The 14,497-nt window shown below is 36.6% G+C and overlaps 1 protein-coding gene across 23 annotated transcripts in view; it reads left to right on the top strand.

Annotated features, from left to right (window-relative positions):
* The window catches only part of raskol (Ras GTPase-activating protein raskol), a 214,866-nt gene that overhangs the window by 164,388 nt on the left and 35,981 nt on the right, over nt 1–14,497 (top strand). Inside the window, exon 1 of one of the 23 annotated variants that reach the window (XM_034326067.2) lies at nt 12,964–13,480. The exons of the other annotated variants lie outside the window; for them this stretch is intronic. Coding sequence (XP_034181958.1) covers nt 13,453–13,480 — 28 coding nt within the window. The 5' untranslated portion in view covers nt 12,964–13,452. Of the gene's footprint in view, nt 1–12,963; nt 13,481–14,497 lie in introns of those variants that run through there. 23 annotated transcript variants of the gene reach the window in all.

Here is a 14,497-nt window from a genome sequence, read left to right on the forward strand (position 1 = left end):
ATACTGTCCCCATTACGCTTGGTTTACCTGCATTTCACGCGGAATTAAGTTAATTGATCGCCGTGCGAACCTCTAATAATGCTTCCGCGTGCAATGTTAAATATTTATAAACTGCTTGACGTAACGGAACCAGGGTGGCAGGGTTAGCCATTTTTCGTTGCCCGACTTTGAACCCCAAAAATTCCTCTTAATTGGACAGTGGAACACTTTGAAATTTGACAAATAATTTATTTAACAAATATTTCAATAATTTTTCAGGGTAAAGAATGTCAATTTGTTTTTTTTATATATAGAGTTTATAATCGTATCAACAGCAGGGGTTATTAGCGACTGTACTAACAAGGGATGTTACCCAATCGACACGCGCCGATTTTGATGCCCTTTGAGTATGATATAGAACTCAAAAAAATATTTGACACGTATTTTTTTTTATCGGCAACCGTCCATGCTGAAAGGCTGAAGATTATTTTTCAATATATTTTATAAACAAATAAATTTATCAAAAAGGTGGCTACATAGAAAAATTTGCTGTTCAAAAACACACAAATTCCATTTTGAATTTTTCGCCTACACCTAATAGTTCCTGAGATATTTAAGAAAATATGTTTTGCAACCCCAACTTTGGGGGCTATTTTCACCCCTTCAGCATGGACGATTGCCGATAAAAAAAATACGTGTCAAATATTTTTTGAGTTCTATATCATACTCAAAGGGCATAAAAATTGACGCGTGTCAATTGGGTAATGTCCTTGTAAGAATTACAAATACATTAGGGATAGTTGGTTAGGAGCTATATTAGCAGGAGGGTTTTCATAGCTTGTCCAATATTCCGATGATGTTACAGGTATCCTGGTGGAATGTCGATGTGACCTCAATATTGAATCTTCTCCTTATTTGCGCATGTATTCTGCATTCAATGATGATGAGGTGGATGGTTAGATTTACGTTGAAATGTCAATGTTAGAAGTTTCAAAAATTGAGTACATCATTTGTTTAGAATTTTTCGACTTTAAGATTTCTTGAAAAATTTTAGAACCTTCCAAATCATTTATTTATTTTCGTATAATTTACGTATGTTCCATTGTGATTCCATTGCAATTTTAAATTTCATCGAATATCTGTGTATCGTATATGTACTCCGTACAATTAATTGTTGATTTTCGATGAAGTATATACATATATACGTTGTCCACGAGGAACGGGTTAAGAATGCGGAGGACCTACTTACACGGCAGCCTGCTCCAGCCACCTGCCTTTCGAGCTAGGTCGAGAGAAAAAGGCTGGTGCGATTGTGCTTCCTTTTGTCAGGGCTCTTTAGGGACCTTCTAGGGTGAACCCTTTAGCTGGTTTTTTGAATACTGAGCATTCAGACGTAGAGGGAGGGAGGTGGGCTTATTCGAACCATCTGACACTTGAACACGTATACTCGCGATCAAACTAGACTTCTGTTTCAATTATTTTACAACGATATTTTAATTCCGATATTATAATTATTGCGATATTTTAGTATTTTCACGAAATTGCAAAAATGAAAATCAGCGATTTCTAACGCACTCCTATAAACAGCGATGACAAATCAATAAACTAAGTCACTGTTTACAGTTTACTATGTATCAATCTGATATCTGGTGGTATCTGATAAGAGATTAAGGAAAGGAACCCGTCATTTAGTTTCTTGAAAATGTTTTGAAATAATCACAGCATAGCTTTATTTCTAATATAGTAGCTTACTCAAAAATAACTCATACATCCCTCGCTATTTTTATTCTTAATCGAGGATTAAAATTCACTTCTAAGTGACACGGTTTATAGTTTCAATTGATAATTATATTTCTTACAATTTTTCGTGCTGTACATCATTAAGGATTACTCCAATTTTAATTCTATCGTTCGATGCACTTCTAGTTGCATAGCGCATAGAAGTGCATCACAAACGCAATATCTATACAATGCAAATTCCCCTAAAAGACCATAGAAATGAAATGTTGGTTGAAACATGCGAATCAAAGCATCGAACGTAGTAGCTGAAACGTTTTTCCCTAAAAAGCGACATAAGGTAGTCGTTCCATATCGCTCGGATATTAAGCTTTTCGAGCCATATTGCACCGGTATCATCACAGATAAGTTACGCTACGTTCAATCGTTTATCTGTCCTATTTTTCGTCCGTAGAGCCGAAGCGAATTCGATTTTTCACGCTACCAATTTCACGTTTCCATGAAACGGGATCGCGATCTACGATCCGGGAATTCTGTAGCCGCAAACGAGCGTTTAATGGATCGACCTGGATGTTTCGCTCGTGAAAAATCGTGATGACATCGACGGTTTGCAGCTTCATCGCGAAAAATCATCGCCTTCTTTTTTTTTCTGCCTTGATTTCACCCTTGGTTCTTCTTTCTTTCTGTTGACCCCCTTTTTTTTTGTTCTTTTCATTTCTGCTGGGTCTCCCTAACGGATCGTTGGTCGGACAATGATGATATCGGACGGGGATGATGAAGAATGTGAATGGTTGCGCGTTCGTTCTAATGATCCGTGTATAAGTGTGCACATGTGGTCGGAAAGTGAAGAGGATATAAGCGTAGCTCGTATGAATATTTCAGAGAGACCTCGCGTTACGTCGAGACCTCCTTTTTTCTTTCGTTTTTCTATTTCATGACTTCAGTCTCGACGAATTGCTTTTCGAATGGAAAACATTTGAAATTCTTGCTCGAGACAGCTTTGAAATTTCTTCGTTATTTTATTAGTTATTAGTATAGACAAAATTTTCATCGATGATGATTTTAACATGTTCGTTTAAATAGATGCAATTACAATCAGTGTCAAGTTTCGAGGTAAAAAGCTTTTAGAGGGCATTCATTTAAATGGAGTAACACGGTGGCCTCGTTTCTGTCCACCCACTGCACGTAACAGTGAACGATGCGACACGGTGTCGGTAATAACACGAAATGACATCAGAATCTCGCTTCTTTGCCAGTAATTACCGTCTAATAGCAAACCGGTGAACAGAAGGCGGATGAAACGAACACACCGAGAGCGAAATAAATTTTCAGGCCGAGCGGTTGAATCTAGGTCTCGTTATGAAATGATTTCGAAACGAGCTCGGGACTGTTACTTAATTGTGGTCGATCGTGCTTGACGGTCGATGCGTTGTGACGTGGTCTTTCTGAATAATGTGACGGAGTTTATGTTTCTTTGATGGTCGACTGTTCTTCAATTAAATCATACTTGATGCATTACCGAAGATTAACATTTCAGTATTTTCAATAATTCTGTGTTCTGTGATTCGCCATTTATTATTGGAAACTTGATTCTTCTAAATTTTAACTCAAATGGTATTGTTCGGTCTTCGTGTTAATTTTACATAACATATTTATTTATATTTACCGATGGTATTGTGTTTGAAAATAGGTTTAGGAGCGAAGGTATTCAAGTGGAATGAATTTACACGTGTTCAGTGTATTTATAACGCAATTCCTTATTTAATAAATAATAAAAAGAACCAGAGTAATAATTATCTACAAAGATCAAAGAAGTATCCTTTATTAAAATAGATTGTATCCATAAATTAAAATAGACTCATTAATGTTACTAAGAGAACTCTACAAAAAAATTTCATATATAAAGCAAGTACTGGAGTGTAATAAATTTACATGTGTTTGTTACACTTATAACTTTTATTAATATTAAAGAGACCTAGATTAGTCGTAGTCTATAAGTACCAGGGTCGTGTTCGATTGAGACAGGTTTTTTATTTATTTTTAATTATTATACATTAAAATAGGAATTCTTTGTCATTATATTAGACGATACATACACGTGTTTATAAGATATTATACGCGTGTGAAGTTTCCACAAAATTGCGATCACTTTCACCCACAATGTTTCGTTCTCCGTTCACTGAACAAATATTTTCACGCTTTCCTTTCGACCAGGCTTGAAATCGAAGTTTCTAAGCCAGCAATAAATAATAAAATCTAGTTTTATCATTTCTAGATTCATCGATGATTTAATTTTAATGGATTAATCGGACAAAGTAGGCTTTACTAGGAAAGATGATTTTACTTAGAGGGAAAATAGGTGAAAATCTCAAAATCCTAATTTTAACGATATTAACATTAAGAGTGATTTAGAAACAAATTATTATACTTTTTAATTATTAAATATCATAAAATTTAGTATATAATTAAAAAATATGAATAATAGCATAAATAGTCGTTGAAATTCTGCCGCGTGGTGGGCCTCAGACCTATATGTATTGAACCCTCTCCCCCTCCACCGTCAGTTTTCCCGCGACCGCCTAAGGAGAAAGGTGGGAGTCGGGGCAGAGGAGGAAGCTCAGGGCATCACCATTTTCCCCGGGGATGCCTACACACCATGCTGGGTACTGTACATTAACGCAAGATTTCTCTACTGGTCCTTTACGCGGAGCGAATCAAATCCTCGGTAACAGGAAATCACGTCCTTCCGCGAACAGCCGAACGTGAGAATACGCCGGAAATGTATTCCCAGCGTATTTCACGGCAAGCCTCGATTCTGTGTTGAAAGAGAAGGACTCTGATCTTGACTTACTGTCTCGCTATCAATTTTTTAACAATTATTATAAGAAATGTTATTTATAATGGAAAAATTAATTTCTATTTTGCAATTAACTAATTCCATCGTTAGACACTGATCTATGACAAAACTATTTTTATCGCAGTTCAATCATAGAAACAACGTAAAAATATTTACTTCATTTTCCATTGTGGCAATAATTGTTATAATTGTCTTCCTGAGAAAACGCAAGCTGCACTCTCGCGTAAAATCATTTGTTCGGCAGCTGCATTGAAACAGGCGCGACTGCAATTATGAAGTGAACGGATTTCTTTCTTTTTGCCCCGCGGCAAGAGTTTGTGCGTGAGAACGGACAGTAACAACGTTTAGCAGACATAGTGTATTTAAAACAGCTTCCAAGTCTTTTATTTCACATTTTCCATCGTTCCCCCTTTTTTTTCCTTCACTTTCACTGTTAAAACGAGTCTATCTGTGCTGCAGCCAGATCTTATCGATCATGCTAGGTGCATTTACTAGGCCAACGCGAAAGTTTCGTTCACCTTTACATTTCATTTCTTCGAAAATGCTGCTAATAAATTGAGTCTGAAACAGGTGGCTTGTTCAAGGAAATCTGTTGTAGTTTGAAATTTTATTACCATTCTTTATGGCTCGTAATGGCAACCACATACTGCTTTGTATTTGATATAAAGTCTCCCTGGTATCAATGATTCTTTTGTCACAGTTCTTTTATCAATATAGTAAAATTTCTCGTAGAAATGTAATTTATTTATCGAAAAATCCACTTTCGGTTATCGCGCTTCCATTTCAAGAGAACAAAACGCAGCTCCTCGTTGCAATTTCCACTCGGTTATACGTCACGGTGAAAGAGAAATGGTTTTATCTCCGTGTTTGAACACGCTTTTCATGCTTCTTTTCTCCCCGCTCGAAGACGAATCGACTCGAAGGGTCGGACACGCCGCTGCGGTCCTAAATACACAAACGGAATGTCGGACCACGAACGAAACCGAATTTACGTGTCTGTGTACGTGTTATTGCCGTGGAACGAGTCATGCATAAGCTTTCTAGAGAACCGTGACGTTGAATGGACAGACACGATCAACGAACAGAACAGTTCGCACACGACTAGCTTCGAATTTTTCTTCTCGCTTCGGGGCCCGATAGATCAACGGTGACTTGGATGCGTGCAAAGGCGACGCGACGTAAACATGGCTCTCTTCGTAATTTCGCGCAACGATCGCATTGTTTATTCGCACGATTTTCAATTATCGAGTCGAATAGAACAGCCGGGAGTGACACGAATGGTGGAACCGCGTGGCTAGCTGGGTCGGAAAAGCGACGATTCGCGTGGCCTCCTGCAGTCGGCAATCATTAAACTCGACGAGCACCGAGGACAGGATCAATTGCGACGGCAATTTGCCGCGAGGCTAGTAGAATTGAGCGTTGACTCGCGCGCGGGGCCTGGATCCGCGGGAAAATTTACATATCCGCCTAATCGCGAAGCTGATTGCGCGCGGAGCGGTTAACGAATCAACTGGTCAGGCGATATTCCGAACACGTCCACTGGAAATTGATGCGTTTCCTCTTTTGCATTTTTATGAAATTTTTCTTTCTTCTTTCTGTTTTGACGAGCAAAACTTTTCCAGAGGCAGGATAAAGTATACTAATTTATGGCATTTACTTAGGAAAATTTGACCAGCTATTCATTCGAAAATTTGATAAAATTCTCTGTATATTCCGTCGAGACATTCGAACGTTTAAAATTGAACAGTTCTCCGTATCGTTATTCAGTGGCCGTTTCATTAGTACCGTTGCAATGAGTCAGAGGACAAAAGCGGTTCCTGTGGGACACGGACGACGTAGAAGTAGAAAGTGTGACGGCGCCGATCAATCACGATCGCAAAATTAACTGCGTTATTACGTTATCGGTTTGCGCGGCAGACTGGGTGTCCGTCATCGACGCGAATAATTAATCGCGAGTTCGTTGCACTTGGACCGTTCGTCTCTGAATGCCTGTACTTACGACACTTTCCTTCTCTAAGGTTACGTTTTATCATAGTAAACAAGTTTCTCTTTTCATGGGCGTAACGCGATCGAGATATCCTGGCTGTTTGAAATTCTTTGCCATTGCGTTCATCGCAGATGATCGAGTTCCTTTATATTGCCAAAGATAATCTCCGAATACCTTGTTTCATTTTTCATTTTATTTATGATTACTCGTATTTTTTTAATTAAAAAAATTAGGAAATTATTGTATTGATTAAATGGAAAAAGAAACGTATAAATTTCCTTTGGGTATGTTACTCTTTATAATAGAAATTCATTAGGCATATGTTGATTAATTTTCTGTTGCAGGGAGGGAAAATTCAAGTTGCCATTTTTATTCATTTACAATCACGTATCATTTTAATTTCATTCATGATATTATACCTTCCACCCATTAGCCACATTTTATTATACGTTTAATTTCTTCAAAGAAATAATAATAAAGAAAGGTGTTATTTTCTTCATAAAGCAATTTGAAATAGGTATCAGGATTAACTTGGACGAAGGTGTCCGCAACGCTAAGCGTAAATTCGATAAATTAGAAGGATACGGTGTAACGAGAGGGGCTTAACTCCCAAAGTACCATTCTATGGCCATCATTTTTTTCCCTGCAATTATAGCCAGCGATAAAGATCATCGTACATTGTCGAAGAGGGGGTTCCTTTGCCTGCGGAGATCCTTCATCGCGAGACTGTATATAACCAGCAGCCGATATTTAAATCTGCTTTGGTAACAATGAACGGCACAAACGGCCCCTTAATCCGCAAAAATGTGCCCTTTGTCCGAGTTGTCGGCCCCAGCCCGCCTTCGTGATCCCTTTAAAAGCTAGTTTATGGAAGGTATCGGTTATCCTGCGACACCCCTCGAGAGAAGATCCTGCGGCTGGCATTGATGTTGCCCTTTTTCCAGGACCCTTTGTTGGCCGGCTTGTTTACGTACGCGCGAACGCTATCCACGTCGCATCCTATCACCGTGCCACCCTTTTCGTACTCGAATAATTTCTGTCAGAGTGTACAGAGGCTACTATATTACAAAGGTCCGAAGGTGATCCTAAGTGTCGAATCGGTGATGGTTGAAATTTAATTTAACGCTGATAGCTATTGTAGAATGGCTAGGTCCTAGTATTTAGAAGCCTATGCAAGAGCTATTGGGAAGGAAAAATTTATTTTCATACTTGGATATTTTGCAAATTGCCTTCTGCGTTTCGGAGCACCATGTCAGATTTTGCTCAAATTTAGATATATTGTAGTTTTTAGCGAAATATAAACGTATCTTGAAGGATTTTTAAAAAATTTTCAAATTGTTGATTTTACAGCTGTTCGAAATATAGTGCTCGCATTTTTTCAATAAATTATAACTGCAGAACTAACAAACTGGTTAAAGTGAGCATTTAGGTACTTAAAGTAGAGACATAGGAGTACCTAATAAAAATGATTTCAGTTTAAAACCGACGTGGTGCTCCGAAATGGGGTCCGATTTCGCATGGAATGCCCGAAAGGGTTGAATTTCTGAAGGTTGAAATTTCATTTGCTTCACTCAAAATTTCAACGCATTATCACACTTTTATTTAAAAATCGATCACATCAAACGCATACATTTCACGATTAGTCCCTTCAAGTTGTAACAAACGCATGTAATATTCGATTGAGTCCTTGGAGTCCTGGCGGCAAAGAGGACAGCGAGAGGAAGACTCGGAGGCACGTTTAGCAAGTTTACGTTCACAGTCTACTTTGGCTGGTCTTATGGGTAGGTAGGCTTCTTCGAGGTCTTTTCCCACTTCGCATCGTGTTCTCCCTTCTATCCCATCGGTTGTCGTCTTCGCGTTTCTTCTCTTGAACGAGCATGAGTCACGTTTACTATACTATATCCTCCTCTTGCCTCGTCATCCCGCAGGGGATTAACGACCCTGTTGGTTCGTTTTTCTACGCTCAAACCGGAAACCGATCTCCCGTTGTCCCGTCGCCGGAAAGAGACACCGCGCTACTGGACGGGGATAACTGTGATACAGGTTACAGGATGCCTTTCACGGGGTAAAGTTTTGATGGGATCGCTGTTAGGGTCAACGGGTCGAATGTGGTTTTCGTGTTCCTTCAAGAATTCTTTCCTTCCTTTTTTTTCGTTCAGGTCCTTTTTGGCTTTTGTGATGGAGATTGAACGACTAGGATTCTAGGACAGTAATAGTCTTCCGTTTTTGCTGCACTTTGAAATTCATTATAATTAGTAATTAAAATTCTCTACTGTATTGCATTGAGGATGGTAATTATTAAATATAAAATATTGAACTTCCAGAAATTTATTTAAAGTAGTTCAATTTTGGTGTCTAGAAATTTATCTAATATTAAAAAAATAGAGAATTACATGTTATTTTTATAATTTAATGGAAACTCATGGTATTAATTGTTAGCAAAGTTCTGGAATAGAATTCTTGTTTCACTTGTTTAATAATAGGAAATGAATAAATGTAACAGAATCGAGAACTTCTATCATATCCTACTTTCTTCCAAAATGTTTATTTTAAACAGGAAGTTTCTTCTTTTTTTTTAGAGTGAAAAATTTAGCCTTGTTTCTGAATGAACGAAAGTAGCAAAGATCATTTTCACAGCTCTCTTCAATGATTAATTAAATATCACAAATAAATACTTTTAACTGTACAATTTGACCTGTTGTATCTTTTAGCAATAACTCAAGTTTTAATCGCTTGTTTTTCACCGGTATATAAATAATTATTCGCCGGAATACAAAGTTCGATTCCAAGTGACACGATTTCTAATCAATCAATCATGGCAAGGAAGTTACATTCCGTCTTTTTTATCTCATCAACATACAAGGACATTCTTGCACTTGCAATTATTACAAAGCAATTTGCAAGTAAATTGCCTGTTTAACACCTGACATTTCAGCTGGAACACTATGTTTATATACCTTTGACCAAGCTCGAAGCGTTGCTTCCTTGAATAATTATATTTTAATAATAATTCCACGAATACTCCCCTCGATAAGATTCTTCGTTTTATATTTATAATTATTTCATTGTCACTCGTGGTACGTGACGTGCTCCATTAAATTCTCGTTAATCGTGTAACTGTAAACACGCGTTATTTCTTAGTCGATTACTTCTTGAACTGATTTGAAATTAATGTTTTACGATGAGTCAGCTGATTTCAGAAAGCGAGTAAAACACGTTTGTAAATTTTGCTTACGGTTAAACAAAATCGTTTAGTTCTTCTTTAACCAAGTCTGATGAGTCAATGGAAGTGTTTGCATTACTGCGAAGAAAATTATTTATTTTATTTGCTAAATCAGGAAGTTTGCATTTTCAAATAGAAACCATCGAAGCGAAAGGATGAATAACTTAAAAAGCATCCAAACTAGAGCATTGTAAAAGCAACGCGTGAACGCCTCGGGTTAAATGAATAATGCAAAATATTTCCAGCGTTAGATTATCTTTTTCTACCGCGATGAAATACAGAGGTAGGCGGCTTGAGAAAGTGGATCGACGCGTGGTAAACGTTATGGCCCAGAAAATTATAATCACATGAAAACTTACAGTACGGTTTGTATCTATGCTAATTGCTGAAATTAACGCGAACGACGATCGGGTTCGTTGAGAGGCAGCTGGTAATTAAAATAATCGCGAGAGGAAAGGCGGATACGTTTGATCAAAGGAACCTGTCGCCAAGCGGAAACGGGTCGGTTAGAAAAATTGTTGTTAATGCTGAGAGAAAGTCGGTCAAAAGGTTGTAAAATAAGGCAAATAATCTGTAGATTGAATTTGGGAAAATTAGAAATTTAAGTAATTAGTATTTTAATTATTCATAACCAAATAGGGTTTTCAATTTCATCATACAAAAATGACTCAGGTATTTGAGTAATGAATCATACCAATTTTTTTTATATTTTCTCGAGATATTTATGCATCATTCTGAAAATAGTATTTGTTCAAAATTCTGATCATATCCGATAATGTGCACCGTCATAATTAAAGATAAATTATAAATGTTGCATCAAAAATATATATTGCCTACCCACTCGAACATCATTACGAGTAGCCCCATTTCTGTTCTTTATTTATCGTCACTTCAATGGAACACCAGTGGTCTGTAATCAATGACCCGTGACACGAGCATGGTAAGTGTACCATCAGTGTTACTGGATCATTAGATTGCCGATACAGTTGCAAGATAAATTATAATGATGGCAAAACATGGATTCAAATGACACTTAGGATCGGCCGAGTTTTATGCAGTGTTGAATTAAGAGAAAAATTCAACTTCTTTGCATAACTGCTTGAAACTGTGTATGTATTAGAATTTTTAAAAGACAATTATTAATATTAGAGAAACAATACTTACCCAAGAAAAGATCTGACCAGTCTTATCTCTTCATCTTTCTATTGTACATTTCGAAAGACAGGAACAGAGAAACGAGTAATTGTATACCGTGTGATATAATGATTTGTAAAAATCTCATTGCATTACGCTTATCTATCAGTGAGTCATCGATGGTTGATCGTAGCCACGGGTAGGGAGTACTTTATAGAGGGCTACTCGATTCTAGAACGAATAGTGCAAGAAATATTTCGTTTCATTTCCTGAAACTTTTCCAGTTGGATCTTCGAGGCTCTTGTTACAAGTCTGGGAAAGTTTCCCAGCAATTTCCGGACGGTTATGTCCGAACCGTGTTATCGGAACACCTTGCGAAACAGTTATCTGGAAACGACCGTCTCCTGTCCATTATCGATAACGAAACCAGTGGTGATAAAATGGTTCGACTGTGCATCGACTTCTGGGAAAGAAAAGTTGCTCCTTTCCGCTGAAACCAATACGGAAACCGTTTATATCCGCAGTGTGTAAAAGTGTGTTAAATGAAACAAGGAAATGGATTACCGTACCTAAATTTCTAATTTAATTAAAAATTTTTTCTCAACATCAATTATACCATAATAATTTACAAACGATCCATATTCTTTGACACATTTCAATGCCAATGCCAGAGACTACCTGATAAAATATTTTATAAAGATAGCTACAATTGTACAAACATATTATTCTGGAGATAAGAGGTAGAAGAAGCATTTAGGCCTATGAAATGGAAGAAAATACAGTAGCTGTGTGAGCCTTGGCCCAAAGGCTAAAGTGAGTCATTGGCGGTGAAATGAGTGGAAAGGAGCCCCTTCTCTACGAAATACATAATTAAAGCCGAGTGTATTTAGAAGGGAGAGCTGTCCTCTGAATCAGCTGGTGAATAAGGGCCTCGATCTTGGGTCTTCGTGTTAGTCATAGCTTTATTACGAATTTTGAGGTGTGGGTGTTGTCGTCAGACATAGGATACTGAGAAGGGAAAATTTGTTGGGAACTCGGAAAAATATTAGTTTCAATCAATAGCAGTTTTAATACACTGTTAATTGCCCTTGTGCATTCCTCTCTTTCGAAGTTCGAAACATCCTTGTTCTTATACGAGTTCATGACATAAAAGTATTACAAAATGTCACTTGTGGTACATCAATTTAAAGCTTAAGTTGCGAGGAAGATATCTACGTAAAGATTTTATTGATATTCTAAATACAAAATGGTTGTTTCTTCGTTGAAGTAAATCGTGATTTAACCAATTTTCAGTTTAGTAGCGAATGTCTAATTTTAAATGTCAGCCATTTTGTGTTAAAAATATTTAGGGAACTTTTATGTAGTCATGTTTGTCAGATTTTAAGCTTTAAATTGAAGTACAATAAGTGGCATTTTGTAATACTTTTATGTCATGAAATCATGTCACATTGCAATCTAATACTTTTCTAATGGAGACATAGCAACGATTCGCGATATCTAAGTGGCAGTGAAAATTTATTTTATCATAAAAGGATTCATAAATATGAAAGTCTATTAACACCTAAAAAATTGATATTTGCATATTGAAACTTATCTGGAATGCACGCATGCACTTTATAGAGGAAAGAAATTAAAACGAGAGATCTTTATTAGACTGCAAAGAATTTAAAGGCTAAACATGTCGGCGTGCTTCACGATTTCTTCGGTATGCTTATAGTTTTTCGTGCAGCTTCTTCTCGTTTCTTTCGCGAGGTTCAAAGCTGTCGAGCATTAATCACCGTGTCTTACTTTAACACTCGGCCCTGCTTGTTCTTCATTACGTTTGAACAGTTTCCTTTCTGACTTAAATGAGCGCTGCATTCTTACAGATGATAGTAATTAAAGGTAATTAATAGATGCTAGTAATTGAAAGTAAAGAAATAGGTGGAATATATTATATACAATACACACAGGAGGGTGGCATTAACTTCTCTAATTAATACATTTTATTAATTTCATTAATATAAAAATATACAAATAATGTAAGAATAAAAATCTTTAGTCTTTTTTCTTTCTTGGTTAATAATAAAAGAGAAAAAAAACGAGGAAATTTTTATTTTTGTAAAATGATTCTGATCCCTGTATTGGTGGATCGTTGTCCCAAAATAACTGTTGCACATCCAATGGTTTAATCCAGTACCTGTGACCATATCCCAAAACACATTGACCCGTAAAATTTCACGCCTCATAAGATTTCTATTTCGAAATGAAAATCGGCCAATCGTGAAGGAGGATCACGTTTGAGGTCCGTTGTTCATCCCCTCCAGGGGGAAACGCAAACGCAATGGATTTTCAGGAAATTAACGGATGTCCTTTAGTGTTATGAAAACAGTAGAGGGATATGGATTTCCATGAACCTTAGAAATTCTTGGTTATTCATAATTACTTCAATTTTGATTACTGTCGTTTTATCTTTATTCTCAGTGAGTCGAATTTCAACGTCAAATTAATTATTATTTGATGAAAAAGTGAAAGTTATTTGGTGCCTTTCGTGCAATGAAGATAAGGAGATCCATTTTTTCAAGTAAGATCTAACAATAATAGTTTAAATAAATAAATGAATGCTTCTTGTGCATAGACATCATCACTGAAATATTAAGGAGGAAAAACTAATTAAACTTGTAACTAATTAAATAAGAGTAATTAAATTTCTATTATTCATATCATAGAAATAAATACCAGAGTAATTCGATTTCTTCCAAAATTTCCAGAACGGAAAGTCGTTAGAACTTGAACGATCTCAAATGATGTACACAACCATGAATACTTATGGTATTCAAGCATTTCTTGTGTCTGCTCTCTCTCAGTTCATAAATTAGTTCATTAGCAGAGGTTATTAACCTCGCAACAGAGCAACGACCTCTTGTTATCAGTATTACAACAGTGACACTAAACATTCCCTTTGTTTTTCTGTTTCAGGTAAGTGGAAAACAAACATTGTACACGCGTTGTCGCCCTACGATCATTATTGTATCCTGACGGTGAGTCGTATTCGTTTCATTCACATTCTTTCCTCTCGTTATTTCGGTATCGCGCAACTAATGCGGACGTTCTTAATTGACAATTAGCCACACAACAGGTTGGAAATTTAATTGCCGCGAGTAAGCGGTGTGCTGACTGTTTAATTGCGAATATTTCGAGCAGACGTGTCTTTTAGAATGTTTTAACCCTCGGACGGCGGACCATGGAGAGTGCTCCAATTTTAATTTAATTTCGTACCTTTCTTAAATTTTACATTATTTCTTTAAAAATTATTCTTCTAACATGTGAAACTCTTTTGCTTCAAAATCATCCGTTTAACTTTAGAAGAACTTTGTTCGCAGAATTATTGAATATTCATGCCAGACATTCTAATGTTTCTTCTTTCTTATTAGCTTTCTAAATTATAGCATCTTCATTAATGCTTCTCGTTAGAGTCTGTCTTCATAAATGAGTAACTGAATTATCTTAGAAAAATGAGTGAAATTATGGAAGGTAATTCAATAAAATGTTATTGAATTAATAATTCAAATACAAGATCTTTGAATAATAATTGTTTATT

Source organism: Osmia lignaria, chromosome 3 (assembly GCF_051020975.1).
Source record: "Osmia lignaria lignaria isolate PbOS001 chromosome 3, iyOsmLign1, whole genome shotgun sequence".
In the NCBI taxonomy this organism is placed as follows: domain Eukaryota; kingdom Metazoa; phylum Arthropoda; class Insecta; order Hymenoptera; family Megachilidae; genus Osmia; species Osmia lignaria.